Source organism: Bos indicus, chromosome 29, assembly GCF_029378745.1.
Source record: "Bos indicus isolate NIAB-ARS_2022 breed Sahiwal x Tharparkar chromosome 29, NIAB-ARS_B.indTharparkar_mat_pri_1.0, whole genome shotgun sequence".
In the NCBI taxonomy this organism is placed as follows: Eukaryota; Metazoa; Chordata; class Mammalia; order Artiodactyla; family Bovidae; genus Bos; species Bos indicus.
The window spans coordinates 40675380-40699222 of record NC_091788.1 but is presented as its reverse complement, the minus strand read 5'-3'; the positions used below and the strand labels follow the sequence as shown (position 1 = coordinate 40699222).

At 53.4% G+C, this 23843-nt stretch overlaps 4 protein-coding genes across 18 annotated transcripts in view; 2 read left to right on the top strand and 2 right to left on the bottom strand.

The window, feature by feature from the left end:
* FADS1 (fatty acid desaturase 1) overlaps positions 1-2359 on the top strand; it is a 107031-nt gene extending 104672 nt beyond the window's left edge. For all 3 annotated transcript variants that reach the window (XM_019954808.2, XM_019954809.2, XM_019954810.2), the window contains exon 12: positions 49-2359. In XM_019954808.2, the coding sequence (XP_019810367.2) occupies positions 49-100 (52 nt within the window). In that variant the 3' untranslated portion in view covers positions 101-2359. The remainder of the gene's footprint in view (positions 1-48) is intronic.
* A 2403-nt stretch (positions 2360-4762) lies between these two features.
* On the bottom strand, positions 4763-10340 carry FEN1 (flap structure-specific endonuclease 1). Of its 2 annotated transcripts, none has more exons than XM_070783377.1 (2): positions 10207-10340; positions 4763-6642 (listed from the first exon to the last, which is right to left on the bottom strand). In XM_070783377.1, exon 2 carries the CDS (start codon positions 6621-6623, stop codon positions 5481-5483), a length of 1143 nt encoding a protein of 380 aa, XP_070639478.1. In that variant the 5' UTR covers positions 6624-6642; positions 10207-10340; the 3' UTR covers positions 4763-5480. The 2 variants fall into 2 exon arrangements, with proteins under 2 accessions (XP_070639478.1, XP_019810814.1); XM_019955255.2 differs by lacking the exon at positions 10207-10340 and adding an exon at positions 9473-9603.
* TMEM258 (transmembrane protein 258) lies at positions 9808-13559 on the top strand. Of its 2 annotated transcripts, none has more exons than XM_019955220.2 (4): positions 9808-9926; positions 11699-11808; positions 12815-12951; positions 13449-13559. In XM_019955220.2, the coding sequence occupies exons 1-3, from the start codon at positions 9924-9926 to the stop codon at positions 12939-12941; spliced, it is 240 nt and encodes a 79-aa protein (XP_019810779.1). In that variant the 5' UTR covers positions 9808-9923; the 3' UTR covers positions 12942-12951; positions 13449-13559. The 2 variants fall into 2 exon arrangements, with proteins under 2 accessions (XP_019810779.1, XP_070639479.1); XM_070783378.1 differs by lacking the exon at positions 9808-9926 and adding an exon at positions 9960-10090.
* A 520-nt stretch (positions 13560-14079) lies between these two features.
* The window catches only part of MYRF (myelin regulatory factor), a 35226-nt gene continuing 25462 nt past the window's right edge, over positions 14080-23843 (bottom strand). For 4 of the 11 annotated variants that reach the window (XM_070783361.1, XM_070783370.1, XM_070783363.1 and 1 more), the window contains 13 exons: positions 23232-23392; positions 23087-23159; positions 22720-22808; positions 22354-22422; positions 21866-21946; positions 21639-21727; positions 21338-21529; positions 20848-21099; positions 19422-19524; positions 19117-19191; positions 18652-18757; positions 17086-17160; positions 14080-16903 (listed from right to left, as the gene is read on the bottom strand). In XM_070783361.1, the coding sequence (XP_070639462.1) occupies positions 16823-16903; positions 17086-17160; positions 18652-18757; positions 19117-19191; positions 19422-19524; positions 20848-21099; positions 21338-21529; positions 21639-21727; positions 21866-21946; positions 22354-22422; positions 22720-22808; positions 23087-23159; positions 23232-23392 (1446 nt within the window). In that variant the 3' untranslated portion in view covers positions 14080-16822. The remainder of the gene's footprint in view (positions 16904-17085; positions 17161-18651; positions 18758-19116; positions 19192-19421; positions 19525-20847; positions 21100-21337; positions 21530-21638; positions 21728-21865; positions 21947-22353; positions 22423-22719; positions 22809-23086; positions 23160-23231; positions 23393-23843) is intronic. The other 7 variants (XM_070783364.1, XM_070783362.1, XM_070783365.1 and 4 more) reach the window with 7 other exon arrangements.

Below are 23843 nucleotides of genomic sequence, written 5' to 3'. Positions count from 1 at the left end.
TGCTCCAGCCCGTTTCCCTCACCACCTGCCCTCATCTTGCCCTCACAGCTCACTGAAGGAGTCCGGGCAGCTCTGGCTAGATGCCTATCTCCACCAATAACAGCCACCTCCCTCTGCAAGAAGGGTTATGGCACCAAAGCAGACAGAAGCTTGGGGGCAATGCCACTACAATCCTAATATTCAAAGGGGGTGGGTTTGAGGAGACAACAGGTTTGCACTCAAACCCCTCCCCTTTATTTTCCAGGCACAGATCTAAGACCCAAAGGGGTGGGGGGAAAACACAAGCCCCTTGAAAGGAGGGGTGGAGCCTCTGGGACAGGGCTGTGAGTTTTCTTTCTTTTTTTTGTTTGGCAGATGCAGGTGGCTGGTGAGCTAAGAGGGAGGCAGGAGGGTGTGGGAATAGGGAAGGTCTACTGAGCCCAGAAATCAGGAAGAGATTTAGCACTGAAATTTCATCCAGGAAGGGGAGGCGCTCAGCCCACTGGTCCACTTCTTGGTGCCTTCTCTACCCTGGCTTGCAAACCTCAAGAGGTTCACAGGCTGGAGGAAGACAGAGCAGCTGAACCGCCTGGGCAAGATTTAGAATTCTGAGGCCTGGCATAGTGTGTGGCCTGGGAGCTCAGCTCACTCTAGGGCTAGGTGTGACCCATGCCTGCTTCAGACTCCTCAAGAAGCAGTTTTTCCACTTTGAGAAGCAGGGTGGCAGAGGGGAGCAGAGGCCAGGGCTGTGCTGTTGGAGGTGTCCAGCCCTGAAGGATGCTAACACTACTGGATTTGGTATCGTGTTCCATCTAGGGTACCAAGGGAGCCTGAGGCTGCCAGTGGAGTCGCTGGCCATTAAAAATCCTTTCAGCTTTTGACTGCCCTCTTAACTATCACCCAAGGGACAGAACACTCCTAGGATGTGGAGTCTACTTCTTGCTCCATAAGCAAGTTGGGCATGTGGGGCACTCAGTCTTCTCCATAGAAACAAACTGGGGCTCCCAGTGGTTTCCCTGTACTCCCCTATTTGTAATTCCAAATTTAGTAAAAATAGCAGTCAGGTGAGCGCAAGTGACCAGGCCGGGGGAGAGACTGGAATCACTAGTCGTGATGAAAACACAAGAGTTCAGTCACAAAGAACATAATGGCTCTAAGAGATTTTCTATAACAAATTATGTTACAGCATCACTTTTGAGCAGGGGCATTGCTCAAAATGACTTCATAGTTCTTATCAGAAATAGGAAGATAAAAAACAGAAGTCTGACCATCATGGCTGTCCTTTAGAATCCTTACTCTGGCAACTATGTTCAAGTGTCTCTCTGCTGGAGACCAGGTAGGAATTTAGGAGAATCTCTTAAAAGTATATCAGTCTAACACATTTCAGTGTACAATTTTTTAATCCCATTTTTTTTTCCCCCAAAAAAAGATTGAAAACAGTTTAACCCATCTCTAGAGAGGGAATGCCGGGACTGTGCCCCACGGGTTATCAGCATTCACATCCCCACCCCCACAGCCTTTCAGTTCAGGTGAGATCAATTCACCTGTTCAACAGCATCTTCTCTAAGCATATTGAGTATTCTGGACACTGGAAAGAGAACCTTAATCTAGAAGAAAAAAGCAGAGACCTGGGAGCATTCGCATTTAGTTTAGGAAGAGAATGGCAAAGAGATGAGAGTGATAACCAGGGCGATGAAGGGCCTAGGGGATGTTGGGGTGGGGTTAGAGGCACCACCTAACAGGGTTTGCAGTTACTTAAAATAGACTTTTACATACACACACACACACACACAGAGGAAACCAGGTTACAGATTTTAGATCTTTTCCATTGGGGCAGAACAACTGAGAAGCAGATTGGAGAGTCTGCTTTCACTGGCTCTTCACTCTAGAATAGGTGCTAAACCCAGCCTATCAGGCCACCTGGCTTTGGGCCCAGGCTGCCCAATCTGAGCAAAGCTAGTGGGTCTTTCTGAGCCAAGTCCAGGTCCTCAAAGCACCTCAACCACTGTGGCCTTCTCCCCTTAGTCTGGCCCAGTGTGGTCTCACATGGCCACAAAGGGACAGACGAGTAACAAAAAGCTCAGAGCTGCAAGATAACATGAGAGATCTCACAATGACAGGACCCACACCATGACAGGAGAAAACAGGATGAGAGAGGATACATTGCCTCTCTGGTCATAGATGTGGCAGCACTAACATTTGAACTCACTTTTTAAAAACTCCAACTTCTAGGCTGTCTTGTTACTTTCCTCTTCCTACCACTCTGCCACAGGCCTTTTAAGTAGACCCTGTTGTCAGTATCCTTTTTGTGTGTACCAGTGTTGTTACCATGTGCCGATGAAATCAAACTGAGAAATAAAAGTTAATTTGACCAAACAAAGGCTCTTCATTTATAATCCATGATGCTTTCCTGTACCTGTTGATAGGGCTGCCTGTACCTCTGCTTCAGATTACTACCTACTGCTATGGCTCTGTCTAGAACACGAGCCCCCTTGGGGTACAGGGAGGGTTGTTAGGCCCCTCTGAAAATCACCAAGGTTCGGATGAACTGTGGTAAGAAGGCCAACCCCTTCCCATGACACTCAAGTGTTTAAATGCTAGACTGCCTGTGTACACTAAGCAGTTTCAGCACTCAGTGTAGACGGCCTGCATACATTAAGCAGTTTCAGTGCTCAGTGTAGATGGTCTGCATATACTAAGTGGGTTCAGTGCTCAGTGTAAACGGCCTGCATACACTAAGTGGGTTCAGCGCTCAGTGTAGACAGCCTGCATACACTAAGGGGGTTCAGCGCTCAGTGTAGACGGCCTGCATACACTAAGCAGTTTCAGTGCTCAGTGTAGACGGCCTGCAAACACTAAGTGGTTTCAGCACTCAGTGCATCATCTCCTATCATGAGGCAATGCCCTCACCCTTTTAAACTCGTATCTAATCTCAGTGTAGGTGATCTCCGTAAGACTGCTTTTTGCTGACTCTTTTACGTCAGAGTTGGACTGCAAAGCGATGCCCTTTTAAGCAGTGCCCTACTAGAGCAGCTCTCCTCTCCAAGCAAGAATATTAGAATGTGCTAAATAAAATGTGCAGGACTAATTCTCCCTGCAGTGGTTAATAAACTTCTAGAAAAGACCAGGTAATTCCGAAGACAAAGCACTCTACCTGCCACCCCAGAAGACAGGCCCTTAACTGGGGCTACTGTGTCAAGGCAGTAACTCCTGAGTCTTCCCACTTCTGGGCCCCCGTCACTATTAGTGCGGGCTGACTCCACACTTCCACTGCAGGGTTCAATCCCAGGTCAGGAACTAACATCCCACATGCTGTGCAGCAGAGTCAAGAAGAAAAACGGAACTCAAGTTTTGTGGCTTGGTTCAATCTGGAAAACTGGTCTGTCAACTGCTAGAAACAGACTAAGATCCCTGCCCTAAGGACAGAACTTTCTGTCTACACTAGTGGTTTAGAGGCCCCTGGTTGTGGGATGTTCCTGGGGAGACTGTATCTCATTCCTGCTTCAACCAGAGGAGCTCTTACAGTCTTACATTTTACGTAAGATTTCTCTTGAAAGATACTTTACTCTTAAAATATCTGACCACTACTGGTCTTTAAAAGGATATACACCAACACATCACAGATTCACTCTGCTATGTAGCAAGAGACTAACACAACACTGTAAAGCAACTGTATGCCAATAAAAATTTTTGAAAAATGCATATAAAAACACAAAAGACCCCAAAGGGCCAAAACAATCTTGACAGTAAGATGGAGACTTCACTTAATGATTTCAAATATATTACACAGGCACAACAATCCAAACAGTATGGTACTGGCATAGAAACAGGCAGCTAGACCTATGGGCCAGAATAGAGCCCTCAGATAAACTCATATATACTGGCACAATCATCTTCACCAAGGTTCTAAGACTCCACAATGGGAAAGAAGTCTCTTCAACAGTCATAACAGAATGGGAAGAAAATTTTAAAACCATATGACTGAAAAAGGACTAAGAAATAACTATAAATCAAGTTCCAAAAAAGAGCTAATAATCCAGTTTAATAATGGACCAAATAACTGAACAGACATCTCCCCAAAATTAAGTAAAAATGGTGAAGCAATAAATGAAAATGTTCTCAACCTCACTAATCATGGGAGAAGTGCAAATCAAAATCACAATAGATATCACATCACACCTATCCAGATATATTTTTTGATTCATTTTTTACTTAAGTATAATCACAATGTTGTGTTACTGTTTTTAAAAAATTTTATTCAAGTATAACTGAATTACAATGTTGTTTTACTGAGGGTATGTTTTATTCATAAAAGTTATGTTGGTGAAAAAAAAAAAAAAGAACCACAACATTCCAACTCTATGAAGAAGAGTAACCTGAAATTTAAGTCATGGAGGAAATAAGTGATTTTTGAATGACAGCTTTCATGATTTATAAACTGGTAAAGTAAATGCCTGGATGCTATGATGTAGTTGATCTAAATTGTGAGGATTTCTGAAAGGAGCTCCTTTATCTCACACAGTAGGTGCAAAACTAGAAATTCATTCAATTTATTAAAACTCCTTTCCCAGCAAGGTAAACCAGGCTTCATGGCTAAAGGACCTCCAATGCTGCCTTGGCCATCCTGTGGAGCCTGGTGCCATCTTCTGGCCACTCTCAAATCATCTGTTAATAATGTGTAATTCTAACATGTTACCTTGGAGTGAAAAGAACATTTTATATTGCCTGAAGCCTGGGGCACTTGGGGTGTCTTCGAATGTTCTCAAAGAACAGGACATTCTGGTTACTTTTTATAATTTTATTGAATCTTTTCTTCTCATACCTTAAAAAAACAGCACACGAAAACAGCATCTTATCCCAAAGTTTCAACTCAAATGCTTCAGGAAGGCCGTGAGAACCACTCCACCACCTTATGCCTATGAAATTTCATAGCAAGTTCAAGTTTCTACCCACCCCAGGATACAAAGCTGGTAATCAAACCCTTGTTGCCAACTCCAGGGACTCTGGCTCTCTGCCTATCTTACTTCTCAGCAGCTCTTCCCATCTGTTTAAGACAATGCATCTGCCTGATGGCTACTCTTTGGGGCGGGTCAAGGCTGAGCCAGAGAGAGCAGCAGTCTGGTTCCACGGTCACCTCCCACTAGCCACCAGGTTGGCCAGGCAGGAAATCATCCCCACTCTTTCATCTCTACCATTTATCTCCCTCTCTTCTTCAAAACTTGTTGCTTTCATGTAACAATGGATTCAGTGTCCATTAAATTGCCTGAGAGGCGGCTTGAGCCTGACATACTTTCCTGAGCTAAAAAAGAAGACAATGACGTACCTCTGTGGCGTTCCTGCCATGAGATCAAGTAACAATGGGAAAAGCACTATTGAGCAGGGTGGTGCCAGGGAAGCAATGAAAGCCCCTCCCCACCCCCATGAAGGTTTCTCCAGCGCCAGCTCTAGCAGGTAGTGGCAAACATCCTGGGGTCACAGAGGTAGCGTGAAGGGAAACCCGTTTATTTTCCTCTTTTGAACTTCCCTGCTGCCCCAGTCTTTGCCTTCTTCTTAGCGGCTCCCTTGGGCTCTGGCTCCTTGCGCTTGGCGGAAGAGAGGGAGCCGGTCACCTTAAAGAAATCATCCAGGCGGCCCTGGGTGCTGCCCTGGCGGCTCTTGCTCAGCCGCCTGACCCCACTGCGGATTCGCTCCTCGGAGAACTGCTTCTCCCCACACATGAACTTGATGAGCTCTTCTTCATTGGGCTCGCTCCACTTCAGCTCCACAGACTCTGGGTCCAGCACCTCAGGCTCCAGGAAGAGCTGCTGAGCCTCCTTGTGGAGCCAGTTTTCCGGCACGGGGTACTTGTTGGGGTCCAGCCGCCGCACAATCTCCTCGATGCTCTTGTGCTTCTGGATGAGGTCCACGGCCCGCTTGGGCCCGATGCCCCGGATGCTCTCACAGTAGTCACTACCCAGCAGGATGCACAGATCCACAAACTGCTCCTGGTTGAGGCCCAGCTCCTGCAGGATCCGGCTCAGGTGGAACTCCTGGATGGGCAGCTTCTTGGCCTCACTGGCAGTCAGGTGCCGCATGAGCACCGGGCTGCCGAACGTCAGGCAATCCATGTCCTCTGTGGCCGCGGCGTAGACTTTGCCAGCCTTCACCAGGGCCGCACAGCTAGCCTCCGCCTCACTGGGTGCGTCGAGGTACGGGATGCCCATGAGGCTCAGGAGATGCTTGCACTCGTCATTGTGTTGCTTGGTGACCTTCACCAGCCGCTTCGTAAACTTTTCCACCTCCGCCTCAGCCCCGGCGGCCTGAGCCTCCTGCAGCTGCTTCTCAGCCTCGGCCCGCCGCTCGCTGCGTTTGGCCAGCTCCCCGGACTTGAGCTGCGGTGGCTTGCCATCAAAGACGTACACGGGCTTGATGCCATTCTCCATCATGCGGATGGTGCGGTAGAACATGCCCATCAGGTGGCTGGTGGTCTCCCCCTCCTCATTCTGCAGCACGTCCCCGCCTTGGCGAACAGCTATCAGGAACTGATAAATGCTCATGGAAGCATCAATGGCCACCTTGCGGCCAAAGTAGCTCTTGATGTCATTCTCCCGGATGGCACTGGGGGCCACATCAGCGATCAGTTTGGCCAGTCCTTGAATTCCCATAGCAATACAGGAGGGACAACTAAAAAAGAAAAGGTGGGTATGACAAGGAGGTACTTAAAGGATGCAGGAGGGTTACCAGGGGCGCTATGTCATCAACGTCATGCCTTCGGCTAAACAAATTTAGCACAACAAAAGGACACCAAGTCATCAAGAAATGTACAGCAAGAAAGTCTACTCAATTAACAGTAGTCCACTCAGTTAATACTAAGGATTCCTGAGTATCAAGAACTAAACCACATGCTGAGAGGATAAGATAAGACGTTCAAGTCCTTGAGGAACTTAAAAGTTTTGTGGCTAAGGCAGAAACAGGGCTAGCATGCAAAAAGGGCTACAGCAAGGCCAGAGGAGGAGGCCAGGGCCAGCTTGAGGAGTCCAGGGACCGTGATGGCAGAACTGCCTCCTAAACGACACGCAAATCCTGGTTACACAAAGGTGAGACAAGGCAGATAAAAAGGCAACCAAATGTCTAAAGTGGTAAACAAACTTAGGAGTATCTCTCTTCTTGCCAATTCATGAACAACACATCTGTTCCTCCTTTGGATCTTTATTCCCAACTCACTCCTCCAGCTCACCTCCTCTCAGCAGCTCTGAGGGTTAGTTCTATGTCAATTTGTCAAGGCCACAATATCCAATTATTTAATCAAACATTAATGCAGGTGTTGCTGTGCAGGTATTTTGTGGATGTGGTTAACATCTATATCAGTTGACTTTAAGAAAAGGAGACTTCATTCCACATTGAGGCAAAGTGAAAATGTTAGTCACGCTGTCATGTCCAACTCTTTGCAACACCAGACTCCTATGTCCACGGAATTCTCCAGGCAAGAGGGGATCTTCCTGACCAAGGGATCAAGCCTGGGGCTCCCGCACTGCAGGCAGATTCTTTATCACCTGAGCCAGCAGGGAAGTCCACAGTGTGGGAGGGCCTCATCAAATCAGCCAAAAGGCTGTAAGCACAAAAATGAGTTTCACAAAGAAATCCTGCCTCAAGACCAGTCATCAACTCCTACCTGAGCCTCCAGCCTGTGGACATGACCTACAATTTTCAACTTTCCAACACCTACAATCACCTGAACCAATTCCTTAAAGTCAGTCTTCCCATATATCCATATTCTAGATCCTATTTGTTCTGTTTCTCTGGGCAACATAGCAGCTTTGAAGAACTGGCAGGAATAACATCTGTGTGAGGGTAATGTGGTTTTCACAACACTTCTCTAATCTCTCTTCAGCATCTGCTCAGCACTTCAAAGAGTTTCTACTTCTGTCATGATGTTTTAAGTCTTTCCCTTTGTATTTTCTCTCCACCACTAAGTCTGAAATGTGAACTCCACAGCTCCTTCTTCACCCTGAGTCCTGATCCAGAGACGTTACAGTCACTTAGCCCAGTACCACAGTTCTGTGGTTCTGACTCCTTAACAAAATATCTCCTAGGACAGTATCTTCCAAACTTAGTTAGGCTTAAACCACCCTCACAATTCTGTGCAACTTCCCATGAAAACCTATACTTTCATTCACTTAAAATTTTCTTTATATGGACACCATTTTCTAAAAACTAAATTGGAAAAGAGAATTCATCTTAAGCAATAATACCTGTGCTTTATCAGTTATATTTTACTACCTGTTAAACGCATAAACATTCAAAAGGATTCGAGGGAACTTCCCTGGAAGTCCAATCGTTAAAACTTTGTGCTCCCAATGCAGAGGGCACAGGTTTGATTCCTGGTTGGGGAACTAAAATCCCACATGCGCCACAGCCGCCAATAAATATTTTTTAAAAAAGGATTTGGGGGGTGCCTCTTAAAGTCATCATGTACCCACTGGTGGTGTGTCCAACACACTAACTTACCTTTACAGTCTGGGAACCTAAGACAAAGGCTGGGATAAGACTGCCTTGTCTCACTCTGCTCAGCTGTACCCTCCTCCCACCATTCTGCAGCCCTTTTCTTCAAGGTCTATCTCATCTTAGTTCCTCTGTGAATGGCAGTGGCCTTGAATCTAGGCACCATTATTTACCACCTGGGTAACAGTGATCACTAAGTCACTTAGCGTGTGACATTGCTGCTGCTGCTGCTAAGTCGCTTCAGTCGTGTCCGACTCTGTGCGACCCCATAGACGGCAGCCCACCAGGCTCCCCCGTCCCTGGGATTCTCCAGGCAAGAATATTGGAGTGGGTTGCCACTTCCTTCTCCAATGCATTAAAGTGAAAAGTCAAAGTGAAGTTGCTCAGTCGTGTCCGACTCTTAGCGACCTCATGGACTGCAGCCTACCAGGCTCCTCCGTCCATGGGATTTTTCAGGCAAGAATACTGGAGTGGGGTGCCACTGCCTTCTCCAAGCGTGTGACATTACTAAGCCATTTAGGATTGGTTTTCTCATCTACCAAGTATGATGATAACCACGCTTGCCTTGCAGAATTACTGCCAGGGTTAACTGAGATATCAAACGAAAACCTCTGACAAACATTAGGTGTTTATAAACGTTCCCCCAGCAGAACCCACTCGATCCTTTGGTTCGTGCCTCAAGCTTTGCTAGAACGAGGGAACCTAAGACAAAGGCTGGGATACGACTGGCAGGGAGGAAAGGGATATGAACAAGTGCAGGTCAAAAACGTATCTCCTTCAGGAGTTCAGTCACAATGTACAGCGACCTCATGAGGTGGGAGTTATCCTCTTTCTACAAATGAAGAAAGAGGCTCAGAGATTAAGGGACTGGCCTGGGACTCACAGCTGCAAAGTGGCGGGCCCGTCTGAATCCCGCGCTCGCTCCGCCCAGCGCACGGCAGCCGCCCGCCTTCCCCAAAAGCCGGCGCAAAACGGGCCCGACGCTCTCGGAGACGCTTCCCAAGGGTCTCACCTGGCCTCTGGGATGCTCCCGGGTGGCCCAGAACAAAACTCAGCCCGACTCCCGCCTCTACCCCGAAGCTTCAGCACCGGTCTCTGGTACCCTTTCGCTTCACCGCCTTCCAAAGCCCGCGCTCCCGTCACGTGACCTGCCGCGGCGCGAAGCCTCCTGGGAAGTGTAGTACAGGCCCCAGCCCCCTCGGCCAGCTTCTCTCACGGCAATCAGTCCCGCCAGGGCGGACGGACCTGCTCTGCGACCTGACCCTACCCTTCTCCACTGCTTGCCCCTACTCCACCCCGGGCTCCTGAAGGCCCCAGATCCCACCATACCCGAAACCACGGGACTACAAGCCCCACAATGCCATCCGCGTGACTGCATTTCCCCTTCCGGTTGAACAGCGCGCCTGCTCCTGCCGACGTGTTCTTCCGGTAGCGGAGTGGCGGATTATCCTGTGCCCGGCAAAATGGTGAGAAGGTTGAGGGAAGTTCAGGACAGGGCTCTGGGGACCCCCGGGGTCCGTCCTGTGTCTGTTTCTCTCACAGAGGCGTCAGGTGCCCGAGGTCTAGAGGGCGGGAGGACCCTGGATCCTTCGATTTGGACTGAGGGGCGGGGAAGGGGCCGACTCCTTAGGTAAGGTTTTGATCGCACTGGGCTTCTGATCTCGCGATTTATAAGGATGAGGAGTGTGGGTGCATTTTTTAATACCTTCCAGCATTTAGCTCTGTTACCTGTGGTCAAACTGTTACCTTTATCTGACAAGTTTCTCCCAGCTGCGAAACTCGTACTCATACTACCCAGCCCTGGGCAAAAGTCACCTTCTTGGTGAAGCACTTCCAACTGTCTCGGGCACTTGCCCCCTCTGTCCTGGGAGCCCCCCACAACCTGTGTACAGCCCTCTTGCCACGTGTCATGGACTTCTTTGTTATCTGCCACGCCTCCTAGTGACCACCATCTGACGTGCCTAGAGCCCTGGGATGATGTCTATTCATCTTTGTATTCCCAGTGCCAAACACGGGGCCTGCAATTGGAGGCTCAGTCAATGGCAGCGATTGTCTTTATCGTTTATGGGGGGTGCATAAATGTTTACTGATTTGAATTCCAGTGTCTCTTAGAACAATGGGCTCAGTTTACTTGTCTAGAGTTGTTATGTTCTAGATTTAAACATTGGCTGGTGGGTGACAATGGAAATTAACATTTGTACGGAACTTTACTTTTACAGCCCTCTTTCACAAGCATTAGCTCATGATCTTCCCTCTAACCTTGGGAAGGAAACAAACACCTATTGAGCAACTACTCTATGCCAGGCAGTGAGTTAGATGCTATGACGTTTGTCTTAAATCATACATCAACCTTGTGAGAGAGATATTATAATCACTGAGATTCATGGTATTTAGTAGAGTTAGAATTTTGACTTATGTCTTTTGTTTGCAGATCCCAAGATTCCTTAATTGTGTAGTGGGAAGAATAGAGAATTAGAAGTTGAGGCCTGGGTACCAGTTCAGAGTCTGCCTTTCAGTGCGGATTCTGAGCTTGTTGTCTACAGACATGGGTCCATAAAGCTCCTAAAATCATAAGCAAACTTTTTCTTTAAAAAAAAAAAAAAAAGCACTTTATTTTGTATTGGGGTATAACCAATTAAAGAAAAATGTTATGATAGTTTCAGGTGAACAGTGAAGGGACTCACACCTCCCACAGACTTTTTCTTGTGTGTCATTTGTCCCAGGCAAAGAGTCCAGACCTTTCATCATGTTTTTTTTTTTTTTATTCCCATGATGATCAGTGGCCTCAGACAATGGTGAGGACCAGACTTCCCCCGCAGTCAAGTGGTTAAGACTCTGTGCTTTCAATGCAGGGAACGCAGGTTCGATTCCCTGGTCAGGAAACTAAAATCCCACAAACTGCACGGTGCAGCCAAAACCAAAAAATGTTACGGACTATTGATCTGTAGCCAATCAGTCCCCTTGTGTGTCTCAGCTTCTGACTCTTAGCTGCCCTTCTCATCTCCTACTGGAAAGACAAAGTACCACCTTAGTTTAAGATGTCAACATAATCGTTGTCATTCCCAAAAGGTATCATTTAACAGTGGTTCTGTCAAAGGAACCAGGAAGGATGTCCCTGTCTCCCAGGCTGAAATAAGCTTCTTGCAGTCACAGCAGCATGAGGCTCCGATCACCCCGTATCCTCCCAGGTTGAAGTCTTGGGATTCTTCAGTGGCTCTGATCTCACGCCTTCCCCTAGGAACTTGAGGCCATGAGCAGATACACCAGCCCCGTGAACCCGGCTGTCTTTCCCCACCTGACCGTCGTGCTGCTGGCCATTGGCATGTTCTTCACCGCCTGGTTCTTCGTGTATCCTTTGATTGAGCAGCCAGTGGGCCAGAGTTAGTGATGGGGGAACTGGAGGGAGGAACTACACTGGGTACATGCACCCAGCCACTTTTGTTCTGGCATGAAGCAGGACAGTCAGGAATTGAAGGGCTAGGGGCCATTGACATCCCAAGTCAGGCTGTGGCCTTATTTTCCAAGTTCTGGTGAGCTCAGTTTGCTCTTCAGGTTTCATAGTAAGCAGAGGGCCTGGCTGGACTGGAGACTGGGCACAGGAACCTGAAGTTGGAAAGTGTTAAAAGGAGCGATATACTCAGGTGTCGAGATCAGAGGGCTAGTCCCTGCTTTGCTGATTGTTAGCTGTGTGACTTTGGGTGGTGGAAGTATGTTGTGGAATCGGAGTTACAAAGCACACCTTGGAGGACACTCGACAGTGGAACACAGCTTATTACTCCAGCGGGTCCAAGCGGAATCGGTTCCCAGCAAGGACCCTGATGTTTCTGAGAGGCCCAGCTTTATACCCCCTACTACTTGACTGGTTACATGTTAGCAATCCCTTTGTTGTACATGATTGAGTTTTACAATAAGTAGGTGCTAGGAGAACAGACAATTAAGGTTGGTGGTGGTGGGGGGGACAGTGATTATACATCAAGGGGGGATGTCTCCATGGTTAATCTAACAGGGGTCGCCTGACCTTACTGTAATCTCCGTTTGCCGTCTGCGGGAAGGGAAGTCTCCAGACCTGGTTCACACTAGCAGTGGTTTCCTCTCTTCCTGGGCAGGGTTCATATCCTGTCTTTAAGATGGATGACAGGCTTCAAGGTGGAGTCTCTCCTGGTTGCCTGACACGGGCCCCAACAGTAGGAGCGCCAGGGTCTAGGTCATCTCTTGGACCCCTCTGCCCAGCTGCACAGAGCCAGACCAGCCTCCTGGAAAGCTCTCAGCCCATGCCTTTCTCCCAGAGATGCCTTGGTTGGGTTCCCTGCCCTGCATAGTCCACCCCTTTGCTTCTCCTTAATCACCCTGCCAGTTATGAGGTCACGTCCACCAAATACACCCGGGATATCTACAAAGAGCTCCTCATCTCCCTGGTGGCCTCCCTCTTCATGGGCTTTGGAGTCCTCTTCCTGCTGCTCTGGGTCGGCATCTACATATGAGCTCCCAAGGGTAAGAGCGGTGACAAGGTGGGATGCTGGAGAAACCTCGGCACCCCCACATCGGGGTCCTTGGGCTGCGTGACCCCTTGGCTAATGGAGACAGACTGAGCAGAAAGGACAGGGACACCAGACACGTGGGCTTCTTTCCCTGTCCCCTGATGGGAATCTGAGCCAAGTGGGACCTGTGTCAGATCTGAGGTCTCCACATTGTCTGACCTGGGTCTGGCGCTGGAATATTCTGCCTTGGGCTGTGGGCACAGGCTTCATGTGGTTCCATCTCTGTTCTTACACATCACGCACAGTGGCTGGGGAGCCATCAGCAAGTGGCCAGGCGGGGGGCCAGGATCCGGGACTTGCTGCCAGGAGTTCCATTTTAGTCGGTTTCAGCGTTCTCAGTCATTGAAGATAAATTTTGGCTGATGTTTAGTCACTTAGTGGAGGGGCTGTGTGAGGGAAGCTGATGGAAAGATGGGTCCCTGCTCTCATTCTGATACCCTTCTCTTTCAGGTTCCAACTGGGCAGCTTCACTGAATCCCTGCTTTTGTAAATTAATTTTTTTTTCTTTTTTTACTGTGGCTGGAAGTGTCCCACCTGTTGCTACAATAAAGGCAGATGTGACATCCTGTCTGGTGCTGGGACCCAGGGTTCCCCAGTCCCTCCCCTTCCTGTGTCTCTGCTGCCTCCCAGATAGTTCCTGTGGCTGGGAAGCCCTGCGCTCTGCCTAGAAGGGGAATGTGGGGACTGTCTTATCCTTAGAATTGAGGGCTTCCTGTGGACAGGAAGGGACTGAGCCTGCCCTCTTCTGCGGCTTCTAGAGTAAACTTCCTTAGGAACCCACACCAGTTAAGTCTGTCCCAGGGCCAGTCCCTTCCTCAGTGTAGCCAGGGACCCTTGAAAGGCTCAGCTTGTCCCTAAGGTGGCTCCTTCTATCCCAGGCCGGGCAGCAGTAGATCCGTGGGGTGTGACTAGGGGGAGGGGCTACCGCATCCTATTCCCAGGCCTGAAGCTACGAGGGATAATGGGGTACAGAGCATCTATCAGGCTCAGGGGCTTCACATGGTCCCAGCCCCACAAATGACCCCATCTTCCCCCTACCCCATCCTGCCCCGGAACAATTTCAAGAAGACAGGAAGCAAGCTCAGATACAAAGCAGTATTTATACATTTATTTATATACGTATATTTATTTCAGAAAAGAACAGGGGACAGGAAGCAAGCAGCCTGGGGCCGCTTCCCTCTGCCCGCTCGAGTCAGAGTTGGTACGATAAATACGAGTCAGAGCTCAGGGGAAGGATGGTGGGGGGCAGTTATGTGGGAGGGAGGGGGTGCGCTATGCACATGCAAGCTTTCTTGGAGGCTGTAACGTGGACGGGGGTGCTTGTGCATTCAGAGGCCCTATATACAGCTTGAAGCTTGGGGAGATTAGCCCAATGGCTACCGGAGTAAATGCCAAACGGGAGAGAGGAAGGGAGGGGTGGGTTGCTGGACCACGGGTAGGGGATACAGCCAAGACACCCAGTCAGCAGCACCTGCTGGGCAGCTGTCAGCCTCCAGCAGGTGGCCCACTGGCCTTTCCTGAAACCCTTTTGCCTCCCTGGGCTTAAGGCAACTTTGGTCCAAGGTTGACCCCCCGCCCACCCCACCCCCCACCCTTGAGCAGCTTGGAGCCCCACTTGGCCCCAGCCTCCACACAAAGGATCCCCTCCCCAGGCATGGAAACAGCCAGCTGCTAACCAGATTAGGGCAATGCTGTGTCCAGGTGGCTCCAGGGGGCAGTGGAGGGTCACTTTCCAGTTTAAGTACTTTAACTCCAGTTAAGGGACTGTGGTCCAAGAAACCTGCAGCCCCACTCAGGAAGCCCTAGAAACCTGTCACAAGGGGCAAGGCTCGGCAGGTTTATGGCATTTATGGAGGGTTCCCGCAGTGGGGGAAGAACAGTAGTGCTAAGTGAGGCTCAGCCACCTGTGTGGTGTGGTGAACTGAAAGTTGCTCAGTCATGTCCGACTCTGATCCCATGGACTATACAGTCCAAGGAATTCTCCAGGCCAGAATCCTGGAGTGGGTAGGTAGCCATTCCCTTCTCCAGGGGATCTTCCAAACCCAGGGATTGAACCCAGGTCTCCCACATTGCAGGTGGATTCTTTACTAGCTGAGCCACCAGGGAAGCCCAAGAATACTGGAGTGGGTAGCTATCCCTTTTCCAGCGGACCTTCCTGACCCAGGAATCGAACAGGGGGTCTCCTGCATTGCAGGCAGATTCTTTACCAACTGAGCTACCAGGGAAGCAGTGGTGTGGAGAACTGTCTAATTCCTATGTCAGACGAAGGGCGTGGAATCCCACTGCGGAGGGGCTGGGAGGTGAGGTATCCTGGCTACCCCCCATCTTGCCAGTGTGGACAAGTGCTTGGTATCCGTAGCAGAATGGGGTCCATGGTTCCTAGGCTTCTTTAGGATTCAGGTCTCCACTGAAAGGCTCCCACTCAAAGCTGAGAATGAGAGGCAGGAGGGGCAAGGCCTGGCTCCCAAAGAGGCAGCAGAACATCACCAGGCGAGGACGGCAGTTCTGTCCACATTTCTGAACCCTCGGCAGACACTGTGCAGTGATTTCCACTCCTTCCATGAGCCTGGCTGTGGCCTCAGAAGGCTCTAGATATCCACTAAGAAAGGTTAACGTTGGCACTTGAGAAAAGGCTTCAGTAACCCAAACCCACTGCTCCAGAGAGGATGGGCAGAACTGGGGCCTACTGCTGAGCACAGGGCCCCCAGCCTGGTTGGCTGAGCCCAGCATGGGGCCCTTGACCTGGGAAGGTGAGGCCACCAGCAGACAGGGGCGGGGGCAGAGGCCCGTCCTGTTGGTCAGAGTGGGGAGGGTGTCTCGAGGCTCCCAGGGACGGATCAGAGCCAGGGCCCTGCCTTTCAAGAGTCCCCCAGAGCTCTGGCCCACTCGGGACTCTCCATCTCCATTCTTCTACTCCTGCCCTGGTTTAAGTGCATTTTAGTAATTACTTCATTAATAACAGCAAAAGCTACTTGCATCCACTCATCCACCAGCCAAGACCAGCCTGCTGCCTTGCAGGGATTCCTGCTCCTCTGCTCAGAGACCAGTGGAAGCTCCTTGGAGCCCAGGCTGTGTGGCTGCACAGGGAGCTTCCCTTTGGGATACTCTAGGTTCTAGGATCCAAGGCTTACCTGGCCCACTGGCCCCGCCCCTGGTTCAGCCAGGCACTGAGTGTATAGAAGGCACATGGTCAATTGCCAGCCCATCCAGGGCTGGCTTCAGCTGCCCTGGGAGCTCTTGGAGCCAAGCTCTTCCAGGGAGAAGAGACCTCCTGGGCCACGCTTAAAGCTTAGAAGTCCGAGTCCAGTAACAGTCAAACCCTAAAACGTCTGCTCCCTAACCCTCCCCAGGGAGCAGCTTTGAGAGAGGGCTGTCCGCCCTCCACCGACTCTTGACTCGGCCAGGTTTCTGAGGGCTCGTGCCAAGTCCCCGGCAGTACCAAAGGCGGACAGGTTCTCTCCCCAAAAAGGGACGGCTCCCAGTGGCAGAAGGGGAGGCAGGGAGGGTGGGCTCTGGACAGAGTCACAGCTTCCCCCACCTCTGGGCACTGACATCGCCAGGCCTGCATCGGCCATGTCTGCATAGACGTGAATTGGCTCGGCAGGTCTCTCTCCAGCTCCGTCCGTGGTGTGGGGGTGCCGCCAGCGGGAACAGCAGCTCCAGTGTGAGGACTTCCAGTTTCACCAGGCGCGGGGAGGGCCAGGCCGGCTCAGTCTCCAAAGAAGTGCCAGCGGCGGGCTCCAGTGTAACACCATTGCATCCAGTGTGGCAGGGGTGCCCGGGAACCCCCGGGCCCTGGTGTGGCACTGCCTCCAGAGGGCAGCTCAGTCACACAGGCGGTAGAAGTGGAAGTAGTAGTCCGTGGCCGGCTGGACCGGGGCCTCCGCGCTGCAGTTGGCCTGACCCTGGGTGGAAGGGCAGGAGGAACCAGTGAAGTGGCTCCAGAGTCAGGCAGGAGGCAGGCCCCCTGCTGACGTCATTGCCTGACTCTGCCCCAGGTCCCACCGTGTGCTTTTCAATGCCCCCCGCCCACTTCTCCCTCAAGCCCCACAGTGAATGTCTCCGGGAGGCGGGGAGCCCTGCTCACCAGCAATGCCACCCGGAAGTGGTAGGTGAATCTGCGGAAGGACAGGATGGTTACTGGCCACTGGTGGGAGGTGCCCTGGGGAGGGAGGGGAAGAGGGGTCAGGACAGTGGCACAGCCCCCCACCCCCACCCGGTCCCAACCTGCATCCCTCGCCATGGCCATCACAGCCCCGGGCTCTGTAGCAGGTTTTACAAAGGAAAGTGCAAGTCACTCAGTCATGTCCGACTCTGTGACCCCACGGACTGTACAGTCCAAGGACTCCTCCAGGCCAGAATATTGGAATGGGAAGCCTTTCCCTTCTCCAGGGGATCTTCCCAACCCAGGGATCAAACCCAGGTCTTTCACATTGCAGGCAGATTCTTTACCAACTGAGCCACAAGAGGTGAGAAGCAGAAATCAGGAGAGGCTGGAGTGCACATGTTCTGCTTTGGGGAGCAGTAGGGGCCACCATCTGCATGCTCTACCCAGCACTGAGGGCCCACGGCCTCCTGTCTCACTGCCTCCCCTCTCACCACGGTGCTCCGGGCCCATGAGAGTGTCTCACTAAGCTCGTCCTGGCTACACGCCGCTGAGGAGGTGCTGCTTACAGGTGAGGACACTGCTGAGTTATCTGCCTAAACTCCCATGGCGACATGTGGCCGAGCTGGGGCTCACCCCTCTCTGCTCTCCCCTGTCTGCCAGGCCCTGGGGCCTGAGCCTCCTTAGGGCTCTCAGCACTCCATCCTCTATGCCAGCTACTTCTGCACCTCTTTTCTTGTTGGCGAGGGACTGCGTTCTTGGAAGGCGAGGTCTGTTTCTACCCCATCTCTGGCTCCCCTCAGCTGGGCCCAGCCCAGGGGCGGGGACAGGGGAGGCCCCAAGAAATATTGATTGAATAAACACACAAGTCGGCGAGGAGAAACTGCCTTAACTTGTGCTGAGCATCATGTGGCCATAGAGGAGCCGGACAGTGACTGGGTCCCAGCCGCCTGGTTCCCAGACCATGAGGCAGCCCCCTCCACCCAGCCCAAACCTTCCAAAGTCAACAGATGGGACTGAGTCACCGCCCCTGCCCGAGCCTGAGGTCCAGCCTCCTTCCCAGCTCCTCTGAGGCACGACCCTCGCCGTGCTTCCAACTCTCCCGGCGCACCATGCCCTCCCTGGTGGCCCCGCCGCTGTACATGCTGTTCCCCGACTCCTGGGACGCTGTCCCCTTTCCTTCCCCTGGCTGATCCCACATCGTCCTTCAGGTCTTGTCTTAATCAAGCATGACCTGCAGGCAGGCACCCTGACCCTGCAACCCAACAAGGTCAGCTCTCCCTGCCGGGCTCCCAGGACGCCCTCTGTCTCCTCCACTGTGCTCACCTCAGGCTAGGCCTTGGGCAGGGCAGGGCCGGGAGACACTCGCCATGGAGGGGTGCGTACACAACCCCTCCCTGGGGCACAGGCCCAGGTCCCAAAGGGTCCCTTGTGAAGATGCCTTTGCTCTAACCCTGGCTCCCGCTCCTCACCTACTTGGGGGCTCAGTTGTGCCGGGGAGAGGAAGCTCCGGCCTGGCTGGCCCACGAGTTCCCAGTCGCCCCTTACCTGGGTGTCCTGGTGGGCGTGAAGGCTCTGTAGAAAGCCCCCCTCTTCACACGGCTCCTCCTTTGACATCAGGCTGCACAGCACCACGGACACGGGGGACGAGGAGCTGGGGAAGGCCCAGTCAGTGGGGAACTGGGGTTCTGAGCTCCTCCACCCCAGGCCCCTCCCAGCCAGCCCTCCACTCGGCCTCCCTCTCCCCACAGAAACTGGCCACTGAATCCTCTTGGCCAGTCAACGAGGCACATCTGTCAAGGCCCTTGATGGCTACAAGCCCCTTCCCATCCCCCGTCCCACACGCTCTTCACAGCCCATTTCACAGATGAGGAACTGAGGCCTGGAGACTGCTGGGTCACAAAGCCAGTGAAGCACAGAGCGGGCAGGAGAGCCAGCAGCCCCCTCAGCTCCCCCCGACCTCCCCCAGGTCGCTGGGACCACCACGCCCCCATCCCCCAGGCCGGCACTCACTTCATCTGCAGGGTCAGGCGGAGGTGCAGGGGGGTGCTGCTGCTGACCGGGATGTGGTAGGTGACGTTTCCAGGCCTGAAAGGGCCAAGCTGGCTCCTCAGCCCAAGGGCACCCTGCCACCCCGCCCCTAACGCCCATCAATTCCTCATCCTCCAGACTAGAGGGGAGCCCTTCGAGGGCCTGGAAGGGGCTGCCCCGCCTTGTGAGGGAACTTCCTCTCTGAGGGCAGCAAGATCCTCTCCCCTGGCCTCATGTCACCCAAGGGAACCTGTCCTGGGGGCGTATAGGGAGGCAGCCAAACCCACCTGCAGGCATCCTCTGAAGTGCAGTACTGGGAAGTAATGGGCATCGAATTCTCCAACACCTGGATGGAGGTCAGGGATGGCACTGGGTCTGCAAGGAGAGAGGCTGTTGGGGCAGGAAGGAGAGTGACAAGTCAGGACACAAATGAGGAGGAGTCAAATCTTGCTTGGCTTGGATCAGTCATTCACACTTTAGCATGAATAACTTTCAGATTATTCTTTCCAGCTCCCACTTAGACTGAGGTCACACCACCACCTTCCCCAGCAGCCCCAGGACTCTCCAGTTTCCATGAGCCCGAGGTCTGCCTCCTTGACAGACCCAGAACACCCAGGAGCAGGGACGGGTCTTCCACACCCCCTGCCAGGAGCGTCCAGGAGCCCACTCTTTAGGACTCTGCTCCTGACTGCACACATTTCTCCCCAACTCGGGGCTCAGGGATGTCAAGTTGGCAGCTTGAAATCAGCCATGGTAGGAGTATTCCCACACACAAATCAGGGCCCCGCTGTCCTTCAGGGACTCAACTTCCATGTCACCTCCTTCAGGGACACCTCCCCTGATGAATCCCCACCTCAGTCCAGATTCCGTGCCCTCCCCAGTCGCCAAGCCGCCTCTGTGTCCCCTCAGGACAGGTGAGGGGAGCCTTGCCACACTGCTGTTCGTGTCTGTGAGCCCTCGGGGGCAGGGCTCATCCGTCTCCATCACCCCTGGGTGCCCTGTACAGAGCCAGCCACAGAGCAGGGACCCAGGAAATGGTGCCTGGTGAGCATCTACCTCGTGGGGTTTCCCCATCACTTTGAACTTCAATCTCAGCAAAGCAGTTTTGAAGCTTTTTTTTTTTTTTTCTTTAAGCCACAAAACCCATCAAATGAAAGTTGATGAAGAGGCCCTGTACCTAGAGCCAGAGGTGCCTGGTTGAAACCAGGAAGGTTCTCAGCCTCCCCTTCAACCTCCTAGGCAGCCTGGGGTGGAGGGTGGGGGAAGTTCGGAGACACCCAGTTTGAAAATGAATACAGTAAAGGGTTCTCTAGCTTTGTTAAAATCAAAAGTTTGAGGTTTGGAAAACTGGGGGGACCACAGCACCCTCCTTGCCCTGGCAGGGTGACACAGAAGGAGCCAGGCAGACATGGGATCAAATTCCATCTCTGCCACTAACAGGCTGTATGATCCTAGGAAGTCACTTCACCCAAGTTTCCATCTCCTCGTGTGAACAATGGGGATGATTCTGTTCTCACGGGAGTGTTCTGAGGATTAACCAAGGCCATTGATACAAGGCTACAGAATCAGCCTGGCCGGATTCCTGGGACTCAGTCACGTGCAGTGAATGTGGACCAACTCTGCACACAGGGAGTCTGGTGATGGGCTGAAACGGGTCCTGGCCAGTGAGCCCGGCAAGGCTGGGCTGAACTGGGCAGAGGGTAGGGCAGGTACCTGGCTGGCCCCAGGCCTGAGTGGGCTGAGCAGGGCTCAGGCCAGGCTCGGGAACCGCTCGGCGGCCCCGGCCATGGAGACCAAGGCTGGGGCCATTCTTGGCTTTGCCCTGGCCCCCAGGAAAGGGGACCACAGGGCTGGCCATGGGGTTCGAGCTCTTTGGATGCTTGAAGTAGCCAATGCCATTGGCTGACAGGCCCCAGGACTTGGCTCTGATGTTGGTGACCGGCAGCAGGGCCATCTGGCTGGGGCCTGTGGAGAAAGACAGGCCCAGGCTGAGAGGAGGGCGTGGGCAGCCTCCTATCCAGCTGTCTCGAGGGCCCCACGGGACTCCAGGTCACTCCCCTCTGTCTCTTGGTCTCAATATTTTTCCAGAACCTTATTTGGGCTCCAGGAGATCAAACTCTCCCACTAATGGGTCCTTGGGGCCTTTCTTAGGCCTCATGTAAAAACCCCTCAAGCCAAACCCTGGGCCCCAGGCGAGCCATACCTGAGCGGTTGGTGGTGGGGCTGGGACTAGGGCTGAGACCACGACCGGGATTAAAGCTGGGGCCCAGACTAGGGTCGGTGGAGGGAGTGGGGCTGGGCGAGGAGCAGCAAATGACGGGGCAGGGGTGGGTAGAGCACAGGTCCAAGGTGCGGAGTGCCGGAGCTGGGGCTGAGCGGGTCGGGCCAGTGGTACCTGAGGAAACCAGAGGCTGTGTGAGCCGGACGGGTCAGCACAGCTCCCCACCCAGGACACACGCACCGCTCCCCGTCCTACCCACTCCAAACCCACCCCCGGCACGCACCCAGCAGCAGAGAGGGCTGCGGGCCCAGCACCCCAGTGGTCACGGGGGACTGTCGGAGCTGAGTGGTCCCAAAGCTCTGGCTGGACCTGCTGGGGAAGGGTGGGCTGAGCTCAGAGGGGCTGGGCGAGCCTGGGCTGGGAGTCGCAGAGAAGTGGGAGAGACGCGAGGAGATGGACAGGGAAGGCAGAAAGGAGGCAGCAGGGAGAGGGCTTGGTCCAGACACGTACCATGGGCACATGGCCTCGCTCCCCCCAGGGTGCTGGGGCCGGAGCAGGGCCAGAAGACAGGAAGTAGACACGGCAAAAGAGCTAAGGGCGGCAGAGAGGAAACGGGGGCGCAGGCACAGGGAGGAGAGAGAGAGAAGACACGATCAGAGATGGCCCAAGGGCTGAGGGTAACAGTGGGCAGAAGAGCCCAAGGCCCCACCCTGGCCCTCCTTCCCCCACCCCCTGCTCTGACCTGGGCCCCGTGGAGACCCAGCTACCTGGAGAAGCAATACCAGCTTCAGCAGGACAGCGAAGCAGCTGCTTCCCCCGCCAAACCAGGGGACCTTCTGACCCCCCACTGCACCCCCCCACAAACCCCCGGTGGGGTCAGATTTTGAGGTGGAGCCCCCTTTACAGGAGACATTTTCCAGGGCTCCTCTGACTCTAGCCGCCCACCCAAGCGCCACCTGGCCTGGTGACAGCTGGCAGCCAGGCCTCCAGGGACATACCCATCACTTTCCACCAGATCCTCCTCGGTGCGCAGGCTCAGCACGTACAATGTGGACATGGACACCACGCTGGGGGCCGCAGGAAAGGGCTGTTGTTAGAGCCAGAGCCATGGACCAGTGCCCTCTCCCCAGCATGGGGGCCTGTGGTTTTTGGTCCCAGGGGACAGGCTCCCAAAGGGATGGCTGTATGTGGGTCTCCCCAGTCTCGGGGGGAGGAGGAGACAGGATGAGGCAGCCCCCCGCTCCTTCCCCGAGAGCTCAGCCACTTCATCTCCCAGGCCACGGCCTCCTGCTCCCCCAGGCCCAGGCCTGCAGGCAGCCCGATGCCCCAAGCCAGCCACCCCCAGAGTCTGGAGGACCAGTCACCTGAAGGCCATGACCACCACCAGGGCCACGATGGTTCCCTGCAGGAAGCGCTGGCTGATGCAGGCCTGGTCTGGGACCACAGATGATGACTGAGGACCAGGAGGAAAGGGGACAAAGGCCCAGACTTAGGGAGCCCGTGGTCTCGCCCACCGTGGGCTCTGCTGGAGGTGGGGGACAAAGGCTACTCATCCCCCTAGCAGGCAGAGGGGGCGGGAAGAGGAACCGGGAGCTGGGGGAGCTAGAAGGTGGGGAGGGGAGGGATGAGGAAGTGCTTCTAATCAGTGAGCTGGGAGAGGCACCAGCTGGAAAGGCTCCATGAGGATGGGGAGGCCCCATCCTGCCTGCCCCCCATCCTGCCCACCCTCACCTTGCTGGCCACCTTGGGGGGCCTCTTCTTGTGGGGGACGCTGCCTGCCCGGCTGAACTGGCTCCCTGCATGGCTGCAGCAAGAGGACCAGGTCAGAGGTGCCCCTGGGAAGGGGGTCAGGCCCTCCCCCGGCCTGCGCCCCCACCTGAAGGCGCCCGAGCTGCCGGTGGACTTGAGGCTGTCGAGACGCCGCAGCTTGGCCAGCTTGTGGCTCCAGCGCTCCAGCTCGTCGATGCGCGTCTCCAGGTTGTCCGTCAGCTTGCACAGCTCCTTCACGGCACCCACGTTCTCCATGAAGATGCGCTCCTGCCGCAGGCGATGGCCAGTGTCGAGGGCACAGTCAGCCCCTGGGGGCCCCAGGCCATGGGCCCATGGGGAGCAGGAGGGAGCCCTCGAAGCCCCACCCAGGCCAGCCTCACCTCTCGTCCAGCCTCAGCTCCCCCTGTTCCCTGTTCCCTGCTCCCTGTTCCTGCCTCTGAACACCATCCCACCTCTGCACCTTTCCCCACCCGTGTTCAGAACCCGTGGTCCTCAGAGCCTCTCGCCTCCATCTCCCCCTTTGATGGACGCAGTGTCTAAGACTTCAGCAGAGGCCAAGACCTAGGACATGCTCACTGGCACCCAGCGTCATGCCAGGAAAGTTACAAACATCATCCTCAACAAACCACGTGTTTAAACTTTGCCATAACCCTATGACAGAGGATGAGATGGCTGGATTGCATCACCGACTCAATGGACATGAATTTGAGCAAATTCT